The sequence below is a fragment of the Jaculus jaculus genome, chromosome 1, assembly GCF_020740685.1.
Source record: "Jaculus jaculus isolate mJacJac1 chromosome 1, mJacJac1.mat.Y.cur, whole genome shotgun sequence".
Taxonomy (NCBI): domain Eukaryota; kingdom Metazoa; phylum Chordata; class Mammalia; order Rodentia; family Dipodidae; genus Jaculus; species Jaculus jaculus.
In genome coordinates this window covers 109,397,579-109,424,976 of record NC_059102.1, presented here as the reverse complement: position 1 = coordinate 109,424,976, position 27,398 = coordinate 109,397,579, and the positions used below count along the sequence as shown (strand labels likewise).

At 49.4% G+C, this 27,398-nt stretch overlaps 1 protein-coding gene across 4 annotated transcripts in view; it reads left to right on the top strand.

Moving 5' to 3' along the window:
* Positions 1 to 14,011, top strand: part of Anks6 (ankyrin repeat and sterile alpha motif domain containing 6) — a 53,236-nt gene extending 39,225 nt beyond the window's left edge. For 2 of the 4 annotated variants that reach the window (XM_004657041.2, XM_045141650.1), the window contains exons 14-16: positions 1,576 to 1,692; positions 9,281 to 9,377; positions 12,945 to 14,011. In XM_004657041.2, the coding sequence (XP_004657098.2) occupies positions 1,576 to 1,692; positions 9,281 to 9,377; positions 12,945 to 12,994 (264 nt within the window). In that variant the 3' untranslated portion in view covers positions 12,995 to 14,011. Of the gene's footprint in view, positions 1 to 1,171; positions 1,207 to 1,575; positions 1,693 to 9,280; positions 9,378 to 12,944 lie in introns of those variants that run through there. The other 2 variants (XR_006635086.1, XR_006635087.1) reach the window with 2 other exon arrangements.
* The last annotated feature ends 13,387 nt before the right edge of the window (positions 14,012 to 27,398 follow it).

Here is a 27,398-nt window from a genome sequence, read left to right as displayed (position 1 = left end):
GGGAATCTTCTGAGTTGCTGGCAGCTGCTTGCTCTTCTTTGAAATGTATGAGGAACACATCCCTGCACACCTCACTCCTGTCTCGCGTGGTAGCTTTTGTCCCCTCACCGTGGCTTTATCCCCTTTTTACAAGCACTTTGTCCAGGGTCTCTGTCATCACTGCTCAGCTGCCCCACTGCCCAGAGTGGGGACCCAGCGAGAACTGCTCTTGCATGATTTGTCCACCTGGAGCTGGGAGGAGCAGGGTGGTAGTAATCCCGGGGAAGTTGGTCCAGGAAAGGGAGCTGAGAAGGCTCAGGTCTCCACCTGCCAGTAATCTGCCCTTTTAGCAGAGGGCTGTGAGCCGGGTAACATTCAAACTGCTGCACTCAGGGGGACCTCACCTCTGTGCTGATCCCCAACCCAGCACCCCCGAGAAGCTTGCGGTGTGACTCCCCTGATTATCTCTGTCCTTGCCCCAGGCCCAGCGCTCATAGCTGCCGAGCACTTCTTGGTGGAAGTCCTTGAAGTCTGGCCTGAAGAGAGTTACTTTTTTTTTTTTTTTTCCCTAGTTCTAGTGTTGGCAGAATGTCCCCTATTTCTCTGTCCTTTTAGGCATCGGTGAGAAATTGGAAGAGGAGTTAGGTTAATACAGGTTCTTGCCTTGTCATAATGAAACTGAAGACAGACTAATAATTTCATCTTTCTAACTGTATTTGAATAGATTGGATTTGGCCATGTGTATTGAGGGGAAAAAATATGTCAAAGAATGGTATATAAATATATTTTAGAAAAGAATGATATTTAGCCAAATAGAAGGTTATTTTGCCACAGAAAGTTTGGAGGCCAGTCATCAGTTGTCTGCTGTCCAGTCACTAGAGTGTGTGACCTTTGTCCCCGAAGTTCACTGTGGCTCCCAGAGCTCCAGGCACCACTGCATGCGCAGCTTAGGGCTCTTAGGGTTGGATTTGCCTGGGAGTGGAGGCCTGCTCCCTTGTGTGTGTCCCATATGGCACAGGGCTGTGAGCCTGCCTCTTGGGGCAGCACCCATTTGTTCTCGAGACTGGCAGGACGGTCACTCACAGAAGCAAGATGCGCAGTTGCTCACCCGCTGGTTCTGCCACCTCTGCCTTGGTTGTCCATGGCTGTTCTTGCTTGCTTCTGCTTACTTTCTCACTCTATCTTTCCACAGTCTGCAATCTCTCTTGTCTTCTTGGGTGTAATGAGGTGAGTATCACCGTGAACCCCATTCTGCTATGTAGTGTCCAGTGTTGCCTCCTGTGGTCACATGGGGACTTCCTCCCTAGTGGGAGGTTCTGGTGTGGCCTGTGCTGGCAGCCCAGGTTCCTGACCCAAAGCCTTCTCTTCTTCCTGTTAGCTATCTTTCCTTGAGGTACCTGTGTGGAAACCAAGGGCTGGCCCCAGTCAGGGAGGGTGAGGGCTAATGGTATCTTTAGCTGAACTCTAGGCAGCAGTCGAGAATAAAAACAGCAGGTCACAGTGGATTTGCTACCATAAGCACTGGACGCCTCTCCAGGTGGCATGTGCCACAGCTGGGAGAGCCCTGCACACAGCGGCAGCCCCCTCTCTCTGCAGGTAGACATGGAAGCCTTCCTCACACTCACCGACGGCGACCTGCAGGAGCTGGGCATTAAGACGGATGGGTCCCGGCAGCAGATCCTGGCAGCCATCTCCGAACTGAATGCAGGCAAGGTACTGCTCTCTCCTGTGGCCCATCTGCTGGCAGCGTGCGTACACACTCCCCATCACCGAGCACTCCCTGCCTCCCTGCGCAGCCAGTCCCCTGTGCAGATGCCTGTCCTCAGAAGGCATCAGATATGGGCTGGAATTCTAGAACAGAGCATCCTTTCTCTGAATCTCACCATCCTGTCTGTGGGGTGGAGTGAAGGCTGCTGTGAGGACTGAAATGCCTCACCGGGCCCCTGGCACCCACAGCTGCCGAGCACCGTAGTTGATACTGATGGCATCCCATGTTGGTTTGTGCTTAATGTTAGGCCTCTGTTCATTCGCTGCAAAGATGAGTATCAGCAGTACCCCTCACTGACAGACACACACCCGAAAAACCAAGCCAGCATCACAAACCCAAGGGCAAATCACCATGCGCTCTGTGCTGTCAGTAGTTCGAGCCCCTTTGCTTCTTGCTCTAGTTCGGAGTGTGTCTCGCTCAGCCACGACCTGATGGAGCTCACCGGCCCTTGTCTCACTCACTGCCCAACAGCTGCCCACTTGTCCCACAATTGCAGCATGCCTGAGACTTCAGTTCTAAACATTACTGTCATGGACACCTCTTCCTTTTTCCTGGCCTCATTCCCTTCTTTGTGGTCCTATCTGTTCCCTTGGCTACACTCCACAGTGAGAAGTGATAGCAGGAGCAGCGCAGTTTTCTGGTTCTTTCTCTGCACTGGTGGTTGTGCACCACAGCAGTAGTGAACACAGAAAGCACCCGCAGCAGAGAAATGTTCACCCAGCGCATTGTCCCTTGCCAGCCGCTTCACAAACATGACCTCAGCCATTTGCTGAAGGAGGCTAGAGTTCTCAAGCTTATGTCTTCCTGGAGAGGGACAGAGGCTCTGTGCCTGGACAGTGTCTGTCTTCTTCCATGTTGGGCAGCTGAGGCAGGAACTAAACCCAAGGCTTCTGGCGTCTCACTCCCCATGTCTGCGGACTACAAGGTGACCCTTCAGAATTAGTGACTTAAGAGTAATTCAGACTTAGCACAATGGGCACCTTCCTCATCTTTCCCAGCGGGCAGGTAGGGAAGCCCAGTTCAGAGCGCTGGCTCCTGACCGTGGACCTGCATAGTCCTGCTGTTCTTTCGGGGATGGGCTAGGGGGTAGGCCAGAGGTCGATGGAGGCCACAAATCTCCATGGTTATGGAGGCTGTTGACCAGGGAGCTTGAAGCCCCAGCATGAATCACATGAGCGGAGCAGTCACACCTGTCATAGAAATCTTTGAGCCCTCTGTGTGAGGGGTGAGAAGTCAGCATCGCTCTGTGCCCAGCACTGTAGAGATCAAAAAATTTCTCAAGGTCCCACAGCCAGTAAAAGGCAAAGTCAGGATTGGAACTCAGAGTATGTCTGACCACATGCCCTCCTGCCTCTGCAGCAATAACTAACACCCAGGCATGTGGAGGAGGAGAGGCAGAATGGGGCCTGAGTAGGGTCCAGGGAGACCTTTCCAGGGGCCTGAGACCTGATGAGAAGCCCTGGGTGTAGTAGTTAGCTTAGCACTGCTGAAACAAAACACCCAACCAAAAACAGCACCTGAAAAGAAAGGGTTTATTCTGGCGTAGTCTCAAGGGGAAGTTCTGTCATGGTAGGAAAAGCATGGAAGAGCAGAGTCTGAGCATCACGCCTTCTTGCATGAACTGGGAGGTAGTGGCAAGAGTGAGCGAGCTCTAGACACCCAGTGAGCTGCACTCATAAACCTCAAGCCGACCCCAGTGTCGCACCTCCTCCAGCGAGGCCCCACCTCCAAGCCCCCCCCCAGTGTGGCACCTCCTCCAGCGAGGCCCCACCTCCAAGACCCCCCCCAGTGTGGCACCTCCTCCAGCGAGGCCCCACCTCCAAGCCCCCCCCCAGTGTGGCACCTCCTCCAGCGAGGCTCCAGCAAGGCCCCACCTCCAAGCCCCCCCCCAGTGTTGCACCTCCTCCAGTGAGGCTCCACCCCCAAAGGCCCCACCAGCTGGGTGGTGAGTATGAGGCTTTGGTGCCGTTCACACCAGCATGCTGGGTAAAGGAGCAGACCAGGCAGGGGAAAAACAGATGCAAAGGCCCTGTGGAGAGACGGTGTGTGGCACATTTGGAGAACTAACAGTGGCCAGAGCACAGAGAGCAGTAGACACAGGGCATAATGAAGGTGCCAAAGTGGTGAGCTGACCCAGCTGCATGAGGGCAGAGGTCTAGGGAGGGTTTGAGGAGTGCTGCTGTGGGCTGTAGAGTTGGATTTTCTCCATTTCTCCTGGCCTCGAGAGCAGATGCATGGCCAAGAAGAGGATGTCAGGAAGCCAGCTTAAGCCATTCCAGGGAGAGGGACTGGTAGAGCCTGGAGGTGGAGCTTTGCTGGAAAAGGTGTGTCACTGCGGGTGGACATGAGGTATTGATGACCAGCTGGGAACCTAGCAATGTCTTAATGACACTAGGACCTCCCCTGCTCTCTACAGCCTGGGGCTTCTTGGCCCAGGAAGGCTAAAATAGGAATGCTCTGACCACCTCAGGAGTGGTAACTAGCTTCATCAGAGCAGACAAGGAGTGTTTGATGCAAGTTGGATTTTATAAAAACCTGACCTTCCTCCATATTCACTGCTCAAGCTGCTACAGCACCCACTGGTTCTTTTTTTTTTATTAACTAAATTCATGGGTCTTTTTTGTTTCTTTTATTTATTTACTTATTTGCAGAGGGGGAGAGACAGAGAGAGAATGAATGAGAATGTGCATGCCAGGGCGTCCTGCCACTACAAACAAACTGCAGACACACATGCCACATTATGCATCTGGCTTTATGTAGGTTCTAGGGAATGGAGGCCAGGCCTCAGGCTTTACGAGCAAGCACCTTTAACTGCTGAGCTATCTCTCCAGCCCATCCCACTAGATCTTATAGTGGTAAAGTCCTCCGTGGTCAGATGCAGCTCCCAGAGCCTCACCTGAGGTCTCTGCAGAAGCCCTGGGCCTTGGCTGGTCTGGGCCAGCCCTGCTGACCCTGCTCTGGGAGCACCCAGCTCTTTCCCTAAGGCTGAGAATGAACTGCTCCTTCTGATCAGGCTGTCCTTTTTGTCACCAGCTCAGTCAAGGGAGCTCCACTGTGACCAGAAACCCTGAATCCAGGCCTGGAGTCATGCTGGAAAGAGGCCCTGTGCTCCACCCACCAGGATCCATAGTATGCTTGGGGTGGAGAATCAACTTTGTGGCCTAGAGCAGCATTTAAAAATACACAGGAGGGCTGGAGAGATAGCTTAGCAGTTAAGTCACTTGCCTGTGAAGCCTAAGGGCCCATGTTTGACTTTCCAGATCCCAACTAAGCCAGATGCACAAAGGTGAGGCATGTGCAAGTTTGTACATGCCCACTAGGTGGCGCAGGCGACTGGAGTTTGATCTCAGTGACTGAGGCCCTGGATAATTCTTTCTCTCTTGCTCTGTCTTTGTCTCTCTCTCTCTCTCTCTCTGTCTCTAAAATAAAAAATAAAATAAGTAAAAATCTAGTAGAATAGAAATTAGAATAGAGAGGAAGGAGGGAACTTCCACCATGGGTACAGGGTTGTGATATTTCCTACAAAGTCAAAGAATGCTTGAACATTAAAACCTAAAAGAATTTTTAAATATTCATTCGTTTATTTATTTGCAAGGAAGGAGAGAGAATATGACTATGAATAAGTATGGACATGCTAGGGCGTCTTGCCAGTGCAAATGAACTCTACATGCATGGGCCACTTTGTACACCAGTACTGGGGAATTGAACCCAAGCTGTCAGGTGTTGCAAGCAAGTGCTTTAACCTCTCAGCCATCTCCACAGACACTCTAAGAGTTGTTTGGTTTTGTTTTTCTGAGGTAGGGTCTCAGGCTAGCTCAGGCCCACCTGGAATTCACTATGTAGTCTCAGGGTGGCCTGGAACTCATGCTGATCCTCCTACCTGTGGCTCCGGAGTGCTGGGATTAAAGGTGTGTGCCACCATACAGGCAGCCCAGAGTTTGGGTCTCAGCACCATATAAACTGCTGTATGTACTGCATGTAGTCCTAGCATATAGGAGGTGGAGGCAGGTGGGTCAGAAGTTCAAGGTCATCCTTGGGTACATACCAAGATAAAAGTCAGCCTGCGATACATGAGATCCTGTCTCAAAAAAATTTTTAAAAAATGAATATCAATTAAGAACCTGGCTCATAGCCAAGCGTGGAGGCACATGCCTTTAATCCCAGCACTTGGGAGGCAGAGGTGGATTGCTGTGAGTTTGAGGCCAGCCTGAGACTACATAGTGAATTCCAGGTCAGCCTGGGCTAGGGTGAGGCTCTACCTTGAAACACCAAAAAAAAAAAGAGAGAGAGAGAGAGAGAGAACCTGGCTCATAATAATGTCAATAAATAATATCAGGCCCAATCCTGTTATCAAAGTACTGTGGACCCCTCTGCCATCAAGTTATGGCCACTGTGTCACCATATGAGCCTGCTCCCTCTGTCATTCGGAGCACACAGTCTGCTGATGAAGTTGTCCATTTCCAGGGGGTCCCGTACCAGAACAGGTTAAGCGGAAACTGATCTCAGTCTCACCAGTGCTTGGGCGGTTCTAAGCCTGTGTGTCTTCCTACTCCCTGTTTGTGATGATCATGTTATTAACTGTGCACAGTGCGGACTGGAGAGATGGCTTAGCGGTTAAGCGCTTGCCTGTGAAGCCTAAGGACTCCGGTTCAAGGCTCGGTTCCCCAGGACCCACCTTAGCCAGATGGACAAGGGGGCGCACGCATCTGGAGTTCGTTTGCGGTGGCTGGAAGCCCTGACGTGCCCGTTCTCAATCTCTCTCTCTGTCTCTCTGTCTCTGTCTCTCTCTCTCTCTCTGTCACTCTCAAATAAATAAATAGTGAACAAAAAAAATGTGCACAGTGCTAAACAGGTCCAGACAATTTTTGTAAGAAATCCTGTTCTTATGCTGTCCCTTGAAGTCTAATGCTGTTCACTTTGGGGTAGATTACTCCAAGTGTTTTGTGCCAAGTAACTTTTTTTTTAATGTAACGGAGATAAATTTAGATCTATAATTTTATGTCCTGTTTTCTTTGTTTAGCATGAAATTTATGTAGTTACCCATGTCACTAAGAACTCTTTCTGGAGAATGTTGAGGTTTTTTTTTTTAGATGGAACCTTGATGTGTAGCCCATGCTGGCCTTGAACTTAAGTTCTTCCTGCTTCAGCCTCTTGAATGCTGGAAGGACAGGCTTTTGTCACCATACCCAGCAGAACACGTTTTGATATGATAAATTTGTAGAGGTGTACTAAAATTAGTTTTTTTCAGAAATTCTTGTTGGGTATGCAGATGCCCACACATTGTAGAAATGGTGTGACTGCGGACAACCGTTTGTAAGGCTTCCTGCTCTCCTCAGAATAGATGCCTAAAAAACAGGAACCTGAAACTCAGAGAACCAGATTCATGGTGTAGGTACATCACCCTGAATTTCTTTTCAGAAAGATCCATGTGCACCCTTCTGGCTGTGGATGTGCGTTCTGGTTCTCCTGCAGCGTTGTCCACATTGGCCAGTGTCAGTTTGCTTTTTAATCATTATGTACCTGATAAACGAAAACATGCCATTGGTTGTAAGTTACATTCCTAGAAATACTAGAGGGATTAAATTCGTTTTTTCTTGTATTTAATGGCCATTTTCATTTTCTCATTGGGAATGTGCAAAGTGGTCCTTTGCAACACCTGGATTCAGGGTTTCTAGTCACAATGGAGCTCCCTTGACTGTGCCTGGTGATCATGGTTTTAATGGTATACAGCTCCCTCCTGTGATGATGAGGCTGCTGGGACTCCAGCTAGCCCTGACCTATTTCTTGGGCATTTCAGAGTAAGGTGGTATGTAGTAGTCAAGTCATTATCATCCCTTCTGTTGGCCCCTTAGCCCCCTGCAGTTTCCCCAGGGCTATTGTATTTATTATAAACCATGAAGAAGTCTCCCCAGCTATGTTAGTTACCTTCTCATTGCTGGAACAATACCTGCCAAAAATCAGTTTAAGGGATGATGGGTTTATTTCAGGTTACAGTTCCAGGTTACAGTCCATCATTGGAAGGGAAGGCATGATGGCAGGATCTCGAGACAGCTGGCCACCTTCAGTCCACAGTGAGGAAGCTAAGAGCTGTGATCACTGGTGCTCAGCCAGCTCTCTCCTTTTCATACAGTCCACGACCCTGGCCCATGACATGGTGCTGCCCACAGTTGAAGTGGGTCTCCTCACCTCAGTTAACCTAATCAAGATAATCCCTCAGGGGTTGGCAATCAATAGAAATCATCACTGCCTATATACAGAGGTGGAAACTCAGGAGAAAAGGCAGATCTGGGAAGCCGCATCTTACCACTGGTGGAGCTGGGCTTCTAGCTCAGCTGCCCCACACCCAGTGCCCACTCCTTACCCTGTAGCCTTCATGTGTGTGTATGCATACACTCCTACAAGCTTTTCCAGCTTAATATCATCTGTGAGGACTGACATAAGGAGACTCTTTCAATCAGCACTGGAGATCCCTGTGTGGAGATCTAAAGAGGGGGGTTCCTTGGTGAAGGGAGGTACAGAGCAGAAGTTTATAAAATGAAAAGAAAGTTTAGGCTGGAGGGATGGCTTAACAGTTAAGGCATTTGCCTGCAAAGCCAAAGGACCCTGGTTTGATTCCCCAGGACCAACGTTAGCCAGATGCACGAGTGGGCGCACGCGTCTGGAGTTCATTTGCAGTGGCTGGAGGCCCTGGCAGGCCCATTCGCGCGCGCGCTCTCTCTCTCTCTCTCTCTCCTTGTTTCTCTGCCAATAAATAAATAAATAATTTTAAAAAACTTTTAAAAAATAAAAAGAAAGGTTGAAGTCCAGGCTTACTGAGAGGACTTAAGTTTTGTTTTACTTTTATCAGAGAACCATCTTCCAGAGATTATACGCTTTTAAGTTGCTTTAAGTTTTGACCACATCTGTTCACTAATTTAGAAAATAGAGTTTAACACACTTCCGACCACTGAGGGCAGGACCTGCCTGCCCACACAAGATCCCTTAGCAGCAGCAACCAGCTGTCCCATTTTAAAGCTGAGAAAACTGGATCTTGGGGAGGTGGAGTACCTTGCCCCATGTATTCCTGGTAGTAAATGAGATTTACTGTTGGGATTTGAACCAAGGCTGTTCAGTTCTAGTCTGTTCTTAACCTGAATCTTGCTGCCTCTCCTCTGGGCATTCAAGGAAGCTTTAGAAGGCCTCCACCCACTTTTTCTTGTCCAAATAGGGGGCTTAGGGTTACATTGTTGGACTTCCATTGAATTCCTAGAAATCACCTGTGTAGGTGAGGTAGCCCAGTGAGGAGCCCTCCCTTATTGGACTCCTGCACCTAGGGGTCACCTCATCACCTATGACTATCATTATGGGTACTGGGAGCTTGTAACGGAGGCCAATCTCATTAAATGTGGTACTCTTTCAGTTAGGTAATGTATTTCCTCCAAGATACGCAAGGGTTTTCCAAGTACGTGCTGAGCCTTACACACTGTCAGCTGAATGAACAGTTATTAAAAGATTTAACAAGACCTTCGGTGTCTGTTTCCAATTTCCTTACAGGGACGCGAGAGGCAAATTCTACAGGAGACCATTCACAACTTCCATTCTTCCTTTGAGAGCAGCGCCAGCAACGCCAGGCCCCCTGGCAACAGACCTGGTACGTGATGCTCCTTGCTGTGGCCACCTGTGTGTGCTCTCTGAAGTCCAGTGTCCCTTCCTGAAGCCAGGGCCCCCAGAAAGGCCGTGTCTGCAATACTGCCGTGCCATGGCCCGGTAGCTTTCCCCTCTTCTGGGAACTCAGTGGGTGATACTTGTCAGTGGGTGATACTTGTGCTGTAAGACTCCTCATAGGTAGAGAGTGAGTCTCACCTAATGACCCAGTCCAGTACTCCGTATTGACAGCCGGGTTCACACAGCAGCTCAGGAATCCAGTTCCTTTCCTCTGGTGACCTGCCATCCCCAAGAGTTTTAGAGTCTTTACTTCTAGCTGACAGAAAGGAAAATGGATTGTGGAGACATGCCCAGTCAGTTATTTATTTATTTTATTTTTATTTTTTGCCCAGTTTTTGACAGCTGTACACCCAGCTGATATACCGCTGCCTATGTTTCATTGGCCTTCAGTTATCACGTGGTCCTACCTAGATGCAAAGGGTACTGGGAAATGTAGTTCCTTCAGCTACCTTCCAGGCAACACTAAACTCAGATAGGAAAGTGTCCATTTTAGTGGAAGGTTATCCCTCCCTGCCACATCTTGCTCTTAAAACCTCTGACTCATCTCTTATGGCCCGGGTTACTTCCCAGGTGAGGCTTTTCTGGGTGTCCTTACACAGAGCTGGTCCTTCCGTGTTTTGTGTATTGCTGTTGTAGCTCCTCTCTGCATTTACTGCATACAATAACCAGCAGGCATCAGGATGTGCATGTTGGATGCATTTTCCATTAGTGCAAAGCAATTGTTTACGTAGGAGAAAAGAGCAGGCCCACTGTGTGGGTCCCTCCCCCCGCCTGGCCTTCCGTTTTCCTGCCCACAGGGTGGAGAGTTGGGAAAATGGCACTCCATGCTCCTTGCCGCTCTTCTGCTTTGTGTGGCTCTCTGCACTGCATGTGGGGTGAGAGACTGAGGCGTCATACTGTGAAAGGACCCAGGCTCAGAAGGCTAGGAAGTAGAGAATCTGAGCTTCCTTCTATACTTTATTAATGCCGTGATTCTCAAAAGCAGATTAGCCTGAGCCCATGTGGTTTTCTACTGTGTCATATTAAGCGGCCTGGCTTTTCTATTTTAGTTAACTTTTATTATGTACTGGATACGCACACTGTAGGATGTTGATGGACAGGGGAAACCTGTGAACACACAGCCCAACCTCAAGAACAGCAGGAGAGAATAGACACTGTTCTGTGGACCTGGGGTTGAGGGACAAGGCCAGCTCCACGGTGGACAGGTTATTCAGCCTCTCTTAGCTGCAGGTTGGAGCCCATGTGCCTAAAGCACTTGGTCTTCAGGAAGTACTCAACAGACAATGGACTTTCCAGAATTGCAGTCTTCACCATGAGTAGTGTCAGGCCATCTCCCATCTGTCCATACTCCCGTTATCAAAGTCTGTCCTTCCATCACTTTTACATCATATGGTCACTATATTGCCTGCAGTCCCATGTTTTCTCCTCTGCTGGGCATTCCAGTGACTCCAGTTGTCCTTCTCCTCCAGTTTGCTGCCCACAGCAGCTATCAGTTTGAAGGTTCCTCATGTCCTGTCTTTAAGGAGACACACAAGCTGACCACCTGTTGTGTTTCCAGGCTTCACGGCATGCTCGTTTATCTTCGCATTGCTTAACTCCCCTCCTACTCTGGGGCAGGTATGGGAAGAGGAGGCACTCTGGAAGGAGCAGAACTGAGTTGGATTCAGAGCCAGTGGGCCTCCGAGTCCAGGCCTTCCTTCAGGCCAGTTGACCCCTGGATGCAGTAGTGATTCTTGCTGTTGCAAGTGTCTGGTGTTCTCAGGGGTTAGCCACCGGTGTAGTCACTCACTCTGAAGTTCTTGCCCCCAGTGGCATGTGTTTGGAGGCCATGTGCCTGCTTTTTGCTATTGTCTGTTCTGTCTTGCATATCCCACATATGGAAAATGGCTCCTACTTAGGTCAGTTGGAACACCTGTGAACCACAGGCACTGTCCCAGGTTCTGCACAGAGCAACCCTCCCTGTCATCCGAGGGTTGAGCAGCAGGGCTCATTGTTCCCTTCATGCAGATGAGAAACCAAGGCTCTGGAGGATGTCATTGTTCCTTTCCTGCTGGGCTCCAGTGGTTCCAAGTTGTTTTCCTTTCAGGCAGTTTATATGCCACCCAGCAATCCTCCATGCCTCCCTTCCTAGCCTTGATCACCTCTTCCTGGGACCTTCCTCAGCTCATGTGTGTCCCCAGCCTACCTCCAGGCGGCTGGTCCCCTTCAGAAGAGTCTTTCTTGTCTGACAATCTCCAGCACTTCCCAACGTGTGTTCCATGCAACACTAACTTCTCATGATGTTAATAGGCTTTACCCTGGGTGTAGATGTGTGAAAGTGGGGTGAGATTCCATGGTGAGGGAGGACTGGCAGACACTGGGTGAAAGCTGAGCTACAAGACTGTCCTGGCAGCGGGCTTCTCAGAACCTTCTATGGGCCAGGTTTCTTCGCAGGGCCGCAGGAAGCTCGTATCCTTTCTCAAGCTTGTCTTTTCTAAAGTGCAAGACAAGAGTTACTTAGACAAATTAAGGAAACCCTACCTTGTCATGGACTGTGCCAGCCATGAGCTGCAAGGGGTACCCCGGGGCTGAGCCAAGCCAGAGTCCTCAGGAACCACCTCCTCCCCCAGCAGCTGTCTGTAGCAGAAGCCCGCTGGGCCATAGGACATTGGGGTTGAGAAAACACCCTGACTCGTAGGGCAGGGAGCCTGCTCAGGGGTTCTCTATCCTCGGAAATCTCCTTCAGAGTAGAAGACATTATGTCCAGCGTCCTGCTAGGGTGCTGGAGTTTAAGTTGTCTAGCCAGAGAAAGGCTCCTGGCCCCCTTGCCTAAACCCCACACCATTACGCAGAGGTCAGAGGGTTTTTCAAGGAGTGTTTGAGTTTTCATCCCCTCCTTCAGGAAACGTTTACTGAGCATCTGTCCATGCTAGTCCCAGGCTTGCACAGTGCAGTCACCGATGGAAAGACTGACCTCGACCTTCAGGGAGTTGGACAGCGGGGAGCCACTTGAGGACGTGTGACAACATGCATGAGCGAGGGCCACAGCACAGAAGGAATCCTAAAGCCTCAGGCTGAGCCCTGTCAGCCCCAGAGGAGAGCTGGTCCTTAGAGCAAGGGTTGTTGTTTCACGTAGGGAAGGGAAAAACCCCACCCGCCCCCAGGCCGAGCACAGCCCCGCAAAGGCAGTGGCTAGCCTGAATGGCTTGTATCACGCGGAGGGTTGTGGTACCACCAGCTTCTCTCTTTCCCACCTTTGAAAGGAGAGGCCCTGGCGGGACACTGGGTCTAGCTTTGGCTTCGCCACTTCTCTGGTCAATGCCCTGCATACTTCTTATCTCCTGAGCCTCAGTTTCACTTTTGGTTATCAGGGGACACCTGTCCCTGAGGAGCTCAAGATCAGGTGAGGGCTGGGAAGCCCCTTCCACCCTGAAGCTGTGCAGGGATCGAAAAGGTGGTGCGTATTTTGAATTCTTCTCTTCTCCCTTCTCTCTCCTGTGCCCCACAACAACAGCCATGGCCGGGTGGGTGAGGCCAGAAGAAGCTGCATCCAGCAAGAGGTAGCAGCAGCTCAGATGGCTCTGCTGGCATCAGAGCCCTGAGGCATCACGTACTGGCTAGCGGACCCCTGCCCTCTCACTGGGCCTGCCCCCAGGTGTTTGCATCCGTGACACTCCGAGCAAATGGGCATAAAGAAAGGAGACCATCTGGCCAGATCATCAGAGCTGACCTGGCAGCAGAGAGGACGAGGGACGCCCTTCCATTTGGAATTGCCCGGCAGCATTGTGCAGACCAGATGGCTGCAGACATCTACCTTGATCTGTGCATCCAAGTGGGTCTCACCTGCGAAGCTGAGACCCTTCCAGAGAAGATTCTGCACCCAAATGAAGGGGACCTCACAGAAGATGTGGGTGGTGAAGCGACCTTTGGCTGTCTCTGTCTATTTCAAGCAAGTTAATCTGTTCAACTAATGGGTCCTGCTCAATGTGTAGAGAGGCTTGAATGTGCCCCCCCTCACCACCCAATAAAGTTGGTGTCAAATTCTTCAGGACTGGTAGGAGAGGGTGGTAAACCTCTTCCCTTTGGAGTTTTACACTCACTTGCCAGATAGATACTTAAGGCTTGTCAAGTTCCCCACTAGCCTTGGGGTGCTGCCTTCTTAAGAGCAGACTTGGGGTTCAGCCCCAGTTGCAAAAGAGCCGGGAAGCCGGGCCCCAACGGACAGTGGGTGGTTCAGGTGGTAAGGGTGAGGGAAATTAACATACGTCATGTGAGGAGTGACCACAAGTCCAGTTTACTTGTCTCCAAAACCACACTCAGCTACCCAAGGCTGTCTAGGGCTCTGCTACTGGGGTGGAGGCAACTCTCCCCTCAGCAGAATCCTCTTCCTATTAGAGCCTTCTCTCCAGGGCTAGCAGACAGAGCACTAGCTTCAATGGGGACATCTGATGTCTCAAGCTCTCTCTAGGGCCACTGTATCTACTGGTCAGAGACCAGGGTGCCATCTTGTATCAGCCCTACAGAGCCAGTTTCCATTTTCCTCATATCGAACTCCATATTAAATTAATATTTCCATGCCAACGACTGAATTCTTGGAAAGATTTTTACTTGCCAAATGGACTATATTAAATAGTGGTGACTCCATCTCGCTTTGTGTTTCTCGGAGATGTAGAACTCTGCCCAGGTTTCTTCCTGTAGCTATGACACAATGAGGCCCTGGGCTGCCAGGCCCTTCTGCGGGTTACCTATTCCATCTGCACAACACATTTAGCTTTTCCTTCCTGTCAATTTGGTGACTGGTACACTGATAGTAACCAGCTTTGCCAAGGTCATATACAGCTAACAGGGTACACTTCGCATTGAATGCAGGTCTCACCTCAGAGTGTGTGTTGTTTTCGTGATGTCTGGCTGCCTGTCAGCAGTGAGTAGCCCAGCCAACAACAGAACAAACAAATGGCATCTTGTTATGTAGTTCATGCCCTTTGTTGACAGCGGGGAGGGGGAGTGCTATAAATAGCTTGGAGGTTCTCTTTCTGTTAAGAATCCTGCCCCAGCCTGGGTCTTGGTGCCTCCAGCTGGTCTGCTCAGCCCTAAGGAGCACAGGTATCCAGGAGGTGAGGAGAGACTCCGGGCCCCAGAGAGCAGAGCAAGGGAACTAGGGAGCTTATGAGGAAGAACAACTGGGAACAAGAGCTTCCTGTTTGTTAGGCACAGAGGTCAAGCAAGCTTGTGCCAGAAATGCAGGCTAGGCAGGGACAGAGCTGACACGGACTCTCCGTTTTTTATGGGGTTGGCCTTGATTCAGATGAAGTAAGACCTTTTCGGTTCTGGAAAGATAGGGTGCAGCGATGGTAGTTCCGGCTTCACTGTGCCATGAAATCCAAAAGTCTTGGAAAACACGATCCAAGGCTGCTTTTGAGGTTCCATTCAGACCCATAACTGTGAGGGGGCGGGAAATGTGGGAAGGAGTCCTCAATAAATTATTGAATTGACTGTATAACCAGGCTGGCCTGAAGATGCCAAAAATGTAGTAGAATGCTTGAGCAGTATCTCCTCAGCGCCTGGGTTGTCTTCTCTCATACACATGTGCCCACATTGTCAGAAAGGCCCAAAGGATCTCAAGCCAATGTCCCTAAAACTCAGCATGACGAATGTTTCACCAGTGACCAGGTGGATGAGGTGGGACTGCCTTGGCGAGGCTGCTTCCTGAGGTAGGAAGTTTCCCCGAGGCTCCGGTCACCTCCAAGCTCAGTGCCCTGTCAGGCTTCTTTGGTTCCCATTTCCTTTCTCAACGAGTCCCCAAGCTGCCTGCTTCTTTGGCTTCGCACTCTCTCTGTGGAATGATTCTCTCCACCTTCATCACCATGAAAATCGCTCCTGGCAGATGAGTGTGTGTGAAGCTTGACATTAGCATGGACAACCACTTGGTCTGCAGACCTGCTCAGCCAGCAACGGCCCTGAGGTCCAGCTGGGGGGGCTCCTTGGGTCCATACCCCTCAGACCTGCTGCCTGTTCTTCTGCCTCCACCCCAGCCTCACTTCCATGTCTGCAGGTGTGCCCTGGCAGACCAGGCCCCAAGCAAGCTGGGCCACACTCAGACTCTATCTCCTTGGACCAACCTGGGACGAGACCAAGTGGCATGAGCTGTGGGGCGCCTTCCTGAGACCACAAGGAAGCTGAAGTAACTGTCCTCAGGGAGTGGTGGGAACTAGGGTACATGTTAGTCAGCCGAAGCACCAGCATTCCACCAGAGGGGCTGGGGAAACCCCCTGGAGCCAAGCTAAGTCTTTGCCTTGCTTGTCACCCGCTGGAGTCATGCCAGTCCTAGTTCAGGGCAGGTGCTCAACAAAAGGCAAGTGCTCCTCAGCATCCGAAGCTCTGGGACATTTTTCTATCTGTTGGGTGGGTGTCAGACCACAGAGACTCTTCACCAGTCACTCAGCACAGCTTCCTTGACCGCCATGGAACGGGGGGCCATCAGAGGAGCTGGGCTAGGGGATGTATCAGCTAGATTGATTACAAGAATAAAGAGAAAATATTTGTTAATTTGGATAGCAATTAACTTAATGCCCATAATTCAATTTGTAAACCACAGTCATATACAGAATACAGGGCAAAGGCAACTGGTAGAGGACAGCACATGATGCGGACTAGTAGAACTCCACGTTGATTCCCTTTCTGTCATGAGCTTAAACATGTCATTTAGCTGCAGGTGGCTTTAAAAAAAAAAAAGTAATTTTTATTTTGAAAGGGTTGCACAAATATGGAGCTGGGGAGATGCCTCAGTGAGGAAAGTGCTTGCTAAGCAAGCACGAAGGCCTGAGTTCCCCTCACATGAAACATCTGGGTCTGGCCTAAAGAGATGACTTAGCAGTGAAGCGCTTGCCTACAAAGTCTAAGGTACCCATGGAAAGCCAGATGCACAACGTAAACTATGCATCTGGAGTTTGTTTGCAGTGGCTAGAGACCCTGACATGTCCTCCCTCCCTCCCTCTCTCTCTTTCTCTCTCTCTTTCTCAAATAACTAAATAAAAATTTAAAAATCTGGGCCTGTAATCCCAGCCCTTGGGGAGAAGGAGACTGAATCCCTGGGACTTGCTGGCTAGCTTGTTTAACTACATGGATGTGATGGTTTATACTGAGTGTCAACTTGACAGGGGGGTGGGGGGAGGCTTATCATCCCATCTACATTAGCTTAGCCTCTGGGCATGCCTATGAGTGATTATCTTGATTAGATTCATTGAACTGGGAAGACACCTAACATGTGCATAGCACCATTTCAAGGGCTAGGGTACTAGACTATATCAAAAGGAGAGAGCTGGCTCAACACAAGCATTCACTTCTCTCTCTCTCTCTCTCTCTCTCTCTCTCTCTCTCTCTCTCTCTCTCTCTCTCTCCTTCCTCTCTGCTGATGTGATGTCATATTCCTGCTCCTGCTGTGATGGACTGCACCCTCTGGAACTGTAAGCCAAAACAAAACTGTAAGCCCTAACTTGCTTCTGGTTGGGTATTGTCCCAGCAATGAGAAAGTAATTGATATGATCTGTAGACACCAAGTTTAGCAAGAGACCCTGTCTCAAAGAATAAAGTGGAGAATGAGGAAGACACCTGATGTCAACCTCTGACCTCCACAAACACATGCACCTGTACCCACCACATATGCTACATGATGCATATATGCATATAACATGCACCAAAAAAGGTAAAAAAAAAAAAAAGGGTTGCTGTCAATGAGTCTATTTTGTCATGTGGGATGTAGCAAGCTCCTTTACATGCTTTGCTGAGCACCCTAAGACCAGGCACAGGCTCCATGAAAGCCCCATGGGGCTCCAGGATTTGCAGGACCTGGGCACAGGCATCAAGAGCCCTTCTCATGGCTTCACACCTGGACAGGCCTTCTGGCTTGTGCTCCCAGGGGGTTTCTTAGTGTCTGGAGCTTTCTGTGGATGTGGCCATGCCTCCCTTGACAGTGAATCACTCATAATACTTGCACAGTGCTTCCTTAGCTGCAGCCTTGTTATCAGAGTGATGTTCCTGGACTGGCACCCTTGACACCCTCAGGATGCTCCTCATAACTGCAGGGGCTGGAGAGATGGCTCAGTGCCTGAGTGCACTTCCTGCATAAACACGAGGACCTCAGGAGGGGGCCCGAGACCACCCGATTTTGAATCTCCAGAACCCACATAAACGTCTGTGTGTGTCCACTCATGCCTGTGACACCAGTCCTATGAGAAGTGGACATGGGAGAATCACTGGAGCTTGCAAACAGCAAGCTCTGGAGTAAGAGACTCTGTCAAAAAAGAAAATCGGGTGGTGAGTGATGGGAGGGGACACACCCTGCATGTTCACCTGCCACAGATAAGCCTATGGGACACTGCAGACACACAGGACACAACATCAGCACATATATGTGTATATAGCACACATACCACATACATACACACAAAGGTGCATGTCCTGCGAGGTCCTTAGGGAGGAAGCACATGCCCATTGCAGCATGAAAGGTGGTACCTTGATCTTACCCTGCGTAATATTAAAGTGAGCACTGTGACACTTAACCTCTTACCAGAGAAGCAGGCTCTAAAGAAGAGTGACCCCCCCCCCTCGCCCCCAATATCCCACAGGCAATTAGGTTTGAACTAAGATCTCAGCTCTCTCTTCATCCCCTGGTCATTAGTTACCTTTCTGGTTGTTGTGACAAAATACCCTGAGAAAAGTAACTTGAGGAGAGAAAGGCGTATTTTAGTTTTCATTTGAGGGTACAGTCCATCGTGGCAAAGAAGGCATGGCGACAGGAGCATGTGGCAGCTGTCGTACGTCACCCACAGTCAGGAAGCAGAGTGATGGGTGCTGGTGCTCAACTCACTTTCTCCTTTTTTTTAAAAATTATTTTTATTTATTTATTCGAAAGTGACAGAGAGATAAAGAGGCAGGTAGAGACAGAGAGAATGGGCGCGCCAGGGCCTTCAGCCACTGCAAACGAACTCCAGACGCGTGCGCCCCCTTGTGCATCTGGCTAACGTGGGACCTGGGGAATGGAGTCTCGAACCGGGGTTCTTAGGCTTCACAGACAAGCTCTTAACCGCTTAGCAATCTCTCCAGCCCACTTTCTCCTTTTTATTTAGAATGAGACCCCCGCCTGTGGGACAGTACTCCCCATATGGTGGGTCTTCCCGCCTCCATTAACCTTATCTAGAAACTCGTCTTCAGAGATGCCCAGGGATTTTCTCCTAGATGATTCTAGATCCACTCAAATTGACAATTGAGATTAGCCACCATACCTGGTATGCACATATATCTAATAGTCTCACCTCTCCAGAGACACCGTTACTTCTATCTATTTCACAGAGGGAGCAAAGTAAGGCCCAGAGAAGCTAACTTACCCGAAGATGGAATTCCTTAATTCTTAAATACTTTTAATTTACTTATTTATTTTTGCATGTGTGGTGTATGCATGTGTGTGCTGGTGCACACGTACCGTATGCACACTTGCAGAGGTCAGAGGAGAATGATGAGTGTCCTTCCTCTATAGCTCATTCACTTGTTTCCTTGAGAGAGAGCCTGTCGGCAAACCCAGAGCTCCTGCCTTTGTGAGCCCCAGTGATTCTCTGGCCCTGACTCCCACAGGACTGGGGTCACAGAGTGTGTGGCCATGCCTAGCTATTTATGTGGGTGCTAGGGAATTGAACTCAAGGCATATCAGGCCCTCATGCTTGGACGGTAAGCACTCTTGCTCACTGAGCAATCTCCCCAGCTTACACATCTTGATTTTGACCTCGTTTATATATGAAATTGATCACTTAAGGAACCATGAGCCCCGTCAGCAGAGCAGGGGAATCATGTTCAATCGGCAGTCATGGGTGGCACATGAGGTCCGAACTGATTTCAACTCTGCTGACACCAGTGAAGGCAGAGTGGGTCACCTCGCCTTATGAGGCCTCAGTTTTGCCTTCTGTATAGTGGAGGGACAGCAGATGCTCTGGCAAGTCTTTGGTGAGGAGTAAGGTCATCAACTCTAGAGTGCAGTGTCAGCTGTGAAGTGCGGTGCACGTGCTAGTTAATGGCTTTCTTCTCCAGGGCCCCTGACACTAAGGGAGAAGAGGAAGAAGCTCAGAGAATGAGGAAGTTGCAGTAGGCGGACCTTCAGGGTTGCCATGGGAACCAAAGCTCTGAAGCTGATCAAGGCAGGAAATACCATCTGGTTTTAAACACCAAAAAAGCCTTCGCTCACACTGGACTTCTTTCTGTAAACAGCAGAATTAACATCATCTACTGCTGCCACGTCAGCCCAGAGCAAGCGGGGGATGGCTTGTCATTCACCTGATGTCCGTGATCAGATCTGGACAGAGCCCCTCGGGGGGTCCTTAGTCACCAGCTGTCACGTCCAGCAAATCGTGGACAAGTCACTCAGCAAACCTGAGCTGAAACGGGAGAAGAGCCCCACCTCAACCCCAGCCCTCCTCTCCCAGGCTCTGCAAGCACAGAGGGAAGGCTGGCATGGTTTCCAGGGACCACAGAGGGAAAGCCCAAGGTTCCAGCCAGCTCCAAAGCTGAACAATGCTCAGATAGCTTCGTCTTCTGGCCTCCAAATTATGTGAGATAAAACAGGCGCAGGATGGGGGTGGTGCGCGCCCAAGGTCACACAGCAAATCAATGTCAAAGCTAAAAGTTGCACCTGAGTCTCAACTAAATTCACTGGTATTTTCCCCTCTGCATTTCCCTGTGTTATCTGTTACAGCACTGCAGCTTGCTCCCTGGGAAACACTAGGGTTGGGATTTCTCTGGTTCCCCATGGACTCTGCAAGACAGAAGCAGAACGTTTCTTGAGTTCTGCACCTCCCAGGGATCTAGTGAAGGGAGCCAACAGAGAGAGAGAGAGATTGCTTTGTTTTTGTTTTTGTTTTGAAAAGCAAGGTTTCTGTAACATGGAATGAATTACGACACAGTTTTTAAACAAGAGAACTATGCCCCTAAGTTTTCAAAATCTAGAGGAATATCATAGTTTTGTGATAAATTAGCAGAACTCTTTTTTGAAAAAAAATATATATTTATTTGAGAGAGCGAAAGAGTCAGAGTGAGAGGGAGGGAGGGAGAGAGAGAATGGGCGCGCCAGGGCCTCCAGCCACTGCAAATGAACTCCAGACGCATGCGCCCCCTTGTGCATCTGGCTTTCATGGGTCTTGGAGGGTTGAACCAGGATCCTTTGGCTTTGCAGGCAAATGCTAAGCCATCTCTCCAGCCCAAACTAGCAGAACTGTCATGGGGATGACAATTTTGACAGGGACCACCAGGAATCATGTGAGGAGACTACACTGCCGGGTTTGCAGGCCTTGCTTGTCCTTTCTGAGCCTGCTTTTCATGAGCATGGCAAGTGTGAGCATCTCTCAGGTGTTTTCTGGCTCTGGTATGTTGTCGCTTGGCAACCTTTTTATTTTGCCATGTGCGTGTTTATGGTGTGTATGTGGGGGGCACATGTGTGCGTGCATGCATGTGGAAGCCACTCTTCATATTTTTTTGAGACAGGTCACTCATTGAACTAGAGCTCACCAGTTTGGCTACATAAGCTAGCCAGCAAGCCTGAGAGATTTCTTGTCACTGCTTCCCCAGTACTGACACCACCATGTCCAGCTTTTATGCTGACTTTACTCACTGAGCTATGTTCCAAGCCCTTTTCTAAGAAATAACCAGAAACCCATTGCTCCTAAGGTCACCTGATGCCTTGCTAATCAGCTGACACAAAGACATCAGTTCTGGGCTCTTTGGGTCCTGTTGACTGGGCTCTGGGGGTTTCCTCAGTGAGTCTTGAGGGGAAATAGTTTCTATGATATCTTTTTTAAAATTTATTTTTATTTATTCATTTGCAAGGAGGAAGAGAGAGAGAGGAGAATGGTTGTGTCGAGGCCTCTAGTCATGGCAAATGAACTCCAGATGTTGGGCCACTCAGTGCATCTGGCTTTACATGGACACTGGGGAATTAAACCTGGGTCATTGGGCTTTGCAGACAAGTGCCTTAACCACTGAGCAATCTCTCCAACCCCCATGCCATCTTTTAAAAAGCATTATTTATTTATGTGTGTGAGAGAGAGAGAGAAGAGAGGAGAATGGGTACACTATTGCTCCTCGTCATCATAAATGAACTCCAGACAAATGTACCACTTTGTGCATCTGGCTTTACATGGGTATTGGGGAATCAAACCCCAGCTGTCAAGATTTGCAAGCAAGTGCCTTTAACTGTCTGTTGAGCCATCCCCAGTCCTTGCCATGCCATACTAAATGGAGGAGACACCTGCTATCATTACACAGCTTCGGTTCCCCTTGCCAGAACTGTCACAGAAGGTGGCGATAGCAGAAAACGTGCCCGTGGCTGTGTTTATTCCAAGTCAGCCCTCCATGCCCTCTGACACACAGGCTATGCCCAAACTACCACCTATACCACCTACAGGATTTCAGGCAGCTTCATGCCCTGAAAGGGGCAGAAGACTCAGGAAATGCCACCTCCCAGGATGCAGGGAAACCTTGTTCTGGGGTGACACCCCAACCCATACATCAGGGGAAGCCATGTCTCCTGGGGGCACCTCATTCACCAGCCCTTGGGATGACTGAGAACTTTATAGACCTTCCCACCTGGTTGGAGCTATAGGAACCATTTCCTATCTGTCTCCAGAGACCCCCAAGCCTCAGCAGCCAGGTGGGGGATCCCTGGAGGCTGCTAGGGCTCTGCACGCCGCCCAAGCCACGAGGGAGGGAAGTCCTGGAAAGAACCATCTATGTTGCTTCTTATTTCCCAAGGCAGGAGAGATGTCATAAAGACTGTCAGGAAAGCAAGTGACAAAAAGTAAGGCTCTCAAATCAAATTACTCCGTGTTGTCAGCCTAACCAGAGGCAGGACCATAGCCACCCAACCTGATGACCTGGGGACACTACCTCATCACTAAACCCCTACACCTTACAGTCTCCCCACTGCAAATCCCTACTGCTATGGTAGCTGCAGGATTAAGTGAAAAAAATATCCCCCATGCCCAGCACATGGTAGGTACTTAACAATCTGTAACGGCCTGGCATGGTGGTAGCCTGCATGCCTATAATTCTGAAGGTAGATGCAGGAGCATTCCAAGTTGGAGACCAGCCCAGGATACATGGACAGACATGGTCTCAACAAACAAGCAAATAAATAAAACTAAACAAAGACCATCTTAGCTAGGCATAGTGGCACATAATCCTCGCTACTTGGAAAGCTGAGGCAGGAGGTCACAAGTTCATGGCCACTTTAGGTTCTAGAAGAAAAGCCTGTCTCAAAACAAAACACAGCAAGGAAGGGAGAGGGGGAGGCAGGGAGAGAGAGAATGAGTAAAGGAAAAAGGAAAGAGAGCATAAAGGGCGAGAAGCTCTTCCATTTGCATCCTGATCCAAGCTCCCTTTGGTCTGGTGCGTATGGTAAACCCCATGCTCTAGTCAGGAACATGTGGGGTGACGTGTGCAGAACACAGATGAGCCGTGTTACACTGAAGTGCATCTGTACCTTTGTCCCAAAACCACCTGTCTGCAACATGTCACTTTCTAGAAGCTTGTGGGACTAAAAATGAGCTTTTTGTGTGCACATACCCTTGAGACATGACACCCGAGGAAGGTGAGAACACACTCAGCTTTTTCCTCTTTTTTACTTTTCCTTACAGCTCCCTGAAAAGCAGCTGTTTTGCAAACCAGTTTTGTTACATGCGTCTTTCCTTTGTATTTTACATCGCTATTTCCAGCTGTGGTGTTGCCTATGATAATGATGTCTAGGGTATTCTCTGGGAACCTGACAGTCCAGAAAACACTCTCTAGTGAAGAATCCTCAGCCTGGGAAACAGGCAGAAAACACCCATCTCCCAGAGCATCAGCTTACTACTGGGCCAAGTAGGAAGTCTGGAAACATATCAAACTCCTTCCTCTCTCCCTGAAGTTATGGGCTTAGAGAAGTGCAGTCTAGGACAATGAGGGGATGGGAACGTGAGCTGATAAATAGACACTTTAAATTGTTTATTTGTTTATTTATTTATTAGAGAGAGGGAAGAGAGAGAGAGAGAGAGAGAGAGAGAGAGAGAGAGAGAGAGAGAATGGGTGCACCAGGGCCTGTAGCCACTGCACACATACTCCAGATACAAGTGCCAGCATGTGCATCTAGCTTACGTGGGTTCTGGAGAACCAAACCTGGGTCCTTAGTGTTGCAGGTAAGTGCCTTAAATGCTAAGCCATCTCTCCATCTGACCTTTAAAAAATTTTTTTTTGAGACAGGGTCTCAAACTATGCAGCTCAGGCTCTTCAAACTTGTGGTCTTCCTTCCTCAGCCTCCTGAGTGCTAGGATTACTGGTGAGCACCACCACACCCATCTCGGGTCTTCTTGACCACACACAAAAAGCACAAAGTCCTTAGGCAAATGATACTAATGATGAGTGAACTGTATGGAAGTTAAAAGGTTTCTTTTTTATTGAAGGACAAAAGTGACCAGGCCTGCAATATTTAAATATGGCAGGGACTCCTAAGGGATGAGTGGTTAAACAACATTTGCGAAGCAGGAAAAGGTGGTTGACATCACAGAAACGCAAAGAGCCAGGTGTGTGAGGGAAGCTCTGCCTCTCCAGTCAGCAGGACTCACAAGTGCCAGCAGCAGACACCATCCTTCTGCCCATCTCCCTTACAGATTAGAACAGCGGGTGGTACTCAGCGTTTCTGGGAATGTGGTCATGTCAATTGGCAAGGTCTTCTGGGAAGAAGGTTGGCCTATTTAATTTATTTTTTTGAGACATGATTTCATGTGGCCCAGGCATGCCTTGAACTTGACAAGTAACGGGGGATGACCTTGAGCACCAGATAACTCCTGCCTCTACCTCACCAGTGCCGCCTCCCCCGGTTCTTGAAGCGCTGGGGCTTGAACCCAGAGCTTGGTGTCTATATGTGAGCACTCCACCAACTTAGCTACATTCCCAGCCCAAAGCTGGCATATTTTAGTTGGGGATATACCTGCCTATAGTGCCAGACCCAGGTCCTGTGTCCTGAGAGGGATTTCTGGATTTTTCCTACTCTTCTTCTCTGCATCACGTGGGGCTGGTGCCAGGCTCCCTACCAGCTGGCTTCCAGTCAGAGGCCTGGGCAGACCTTACTTTCTTTCCTTCTCTCCAGAGAGAAGTCATCAGGCAAGAGCTCAGCTTGGGGTCAAGGCTGAGTCCAGTATGAGCCTGGAGCTTCTGATCCCAGCCTCACACCATCCCTGCAGGAGAAATAATGATGGAAGTCGTGCACACCACAGGGGGTCAGGAGCCACCAGGGATCCCTCCTCTGCCATATGCATGTCAGGCATGTCTAGGGCAGCAGCTGCATTGTCACCAGAGCCTGCCATGGGCAGCAGGTCAGTCATAAGTCCAGCTTTCCCAGCTGACCTCTCACACCTCTAGGTCTCAGCAAGGGGACAGTGGCAATTTCCTGTTGTTGGATGATGCCCCAATTGCCTCACCTTCCCTAAGTAGCCTCTTACCAGTATCCTGCCTTCAACAGTCTGTGTAAACACTAGCTCCTGTTTTCTGGTTAGACTGATTAATATCTGGGGCCCAGCAGCTGCAGTCCTGGCCAGAGGACCTTAAGGAAACCCCATAGGTCTCTAAGGACACATGCTTGAAAGATGAAGAGCCTGAGGTAGCGTAGGAATGGATCTTTTATAAGTTTATGTAGGTACTTGGCATGTGGCAGACACATTAGAAGAGCAGCCATGTTGGAGGGAGGGAGAGGAGTGAGTGGGAAATAGGGATGAAAGAAAATACAAATGTTGGGCTGGAGAGATGGCTTAGCGGTTAAGTGCTTGCCTGTGAAGCCTAAGGACCTCGGTTCGAGGCTCGATTCCCCAGGACCCACGTTAGCCAGATGCACAAGGGGGTGCACACATCTGGAGTTCGTTTGCAGTGGCTGGAAGCCCTGGTGCACCCATTCTCTCTCTCCCTCTTTCTCTGTCTGTTGCTCTCAAATAAATAAATAAATAAAAATTAAAAAAAAATACAAGTGTTGCAGAGAAAGGTTTATGAATCCCTGTGAGGAAAATTTAAGGAAATGGGCACTGCCTCCTTAAGGGATAAGCTGGGGCCTAGGAGATGCCTCATTTGGTAAAGTGCTTGGTGGTCAAGCACAGGGAACTGAGTTCTAGTTCCAAGCACCCACACAAAATTCTGGGCACAATCGCATGTTAGGAATTCCAGACCTGGGGAGGTGGAGACAGGAGGATCTCCGAGGCCTGCTGGCCAGCAAGTCTTAGATGGATTACTTAGCTCCAGATTTGGTGAGAGACCTTGTCTCCAAAATTAGGTGTCAAGTGAATAAGTATAGCATTCAGCACCAACTGCTGGTCTCTACACACACCTGCACATACATGTGCACTCATACACATACATGAGAGACACAGAAGAGAGAGAGAGAGAGAGAAGGAAGAATGAATGGGGAAGGAGAACCGTAGTCCGGGCAGTGGGAATATCACAGGCGAAGGAGCGGAGGCCTCCACGGACAACAGCAGAAAGTAGGGTGGCTGGGCCCCGGCTCTGTGGCTCAGAAGGAATGTTGAGGTAAACTTGAGACCTTGAGAGCCTCCTCAAGGATTCTGGGCTCTGCCCTGTAAAATCAGGTCAGCTACTCTTAATAGATCTTAAAGATTTGTTCAGCCTCTCCTGGGGAAAATGAGGTCTAGAAAGGGGCAAGAAACTGACCTAAGGTCGCCTGGAGGCAAGACTGTACACAGTCTGGGCTTCCTGGCTCTTGCTCAGGGAATGGCCTCGTCTGCCATGGTTAATCTTGCTCTCAACTTAACAGGATTGAGAATCACCCTAGAAGCAGACCTCTGGGCATGTCTCTGAGATATTTTCTAGATTAGGTTAGTTGAGGTGGGAGAACCCACCCTAAATGTGGGCAATGTTATTCCATGGGCTGGGCATCTACACTGTGTAAAGTAAATAAAGAGAAGTAAGAATCAGCATTCATTTCTGTCTACTTCCTGACTGTGAACACAATGTGACCAGCTGTTTCAAGCTCCTTCTAGACCCAGAGTGTGATGTCCTGGGCGTTGTGACCCCAGTGAGCTTTGTCTCTGTTATGGTGTGCGATATTCTTTAGTGTTTGAAAACTTGGTCCCCAGTTGGTGGCACTGTTTTGGAAAGCTGTGTGGAACATTTGGAGGTGGGGCCTAGCTGGGGGAAGTGAGTACCCCACGGCTGAACATTCCCACTGCCATGAAGTCACCATACTCTGCAAGCCTGATCCCCTCAAAATGTGAACCATAATCAACTCCTCCTGTTTTAAGCTGCTTTTGTGAGGTATTTGGTCACAGAAGTGAGGAGAGCTAACTTATATCATCTCCTAGCATAAGTGCCTTTTGGAGCCTGCTCTCGGTGAATCTGGGCTGGGTCTGTGTAAGAATTCATCTTCATTGCCCACCTGGACGATATGAAGTAACATAGAAAACATGCCTGCAGACATGGCAGGAAGGTATTTCAAGTGGAGTAACTGAGGAGGAAGGATCCACTCTAAATGTGGGCAAGCACCCACCATCAGCTGGGAACCTATGCTGAATAAAAAGCAGAGAGCGAGGGCTGAAGAAGTGGCTCAGCAATGAAGGTGCTTTTCTGCAAAGCCCAAGGACCTGGGTTTCGCTTCCCAGTACACAGATGCACAAGATGGGACATGCATCTGGCGTCATTTGCAGTGGCAGGAGGCCCTGGTGTGCCCAATCTCTCCCATTGCACCTTATTCCCTCTCTCTATCAAATAAATAAATAAATACAGTATTTTTTTTTTTTAAAGGAGAAAGCTGGATGAGCAGCAGCATTTGTTTTTGCCCGCTTCCTGACTGTGGACACAGTGTGACCATCCACCTTACATTTCTGCTGCCATGTCTTCCCCACCGTGAAGGACTGCATCCTCCCCAACCACGAGCCCAAATAAACCCTCCTTCCTT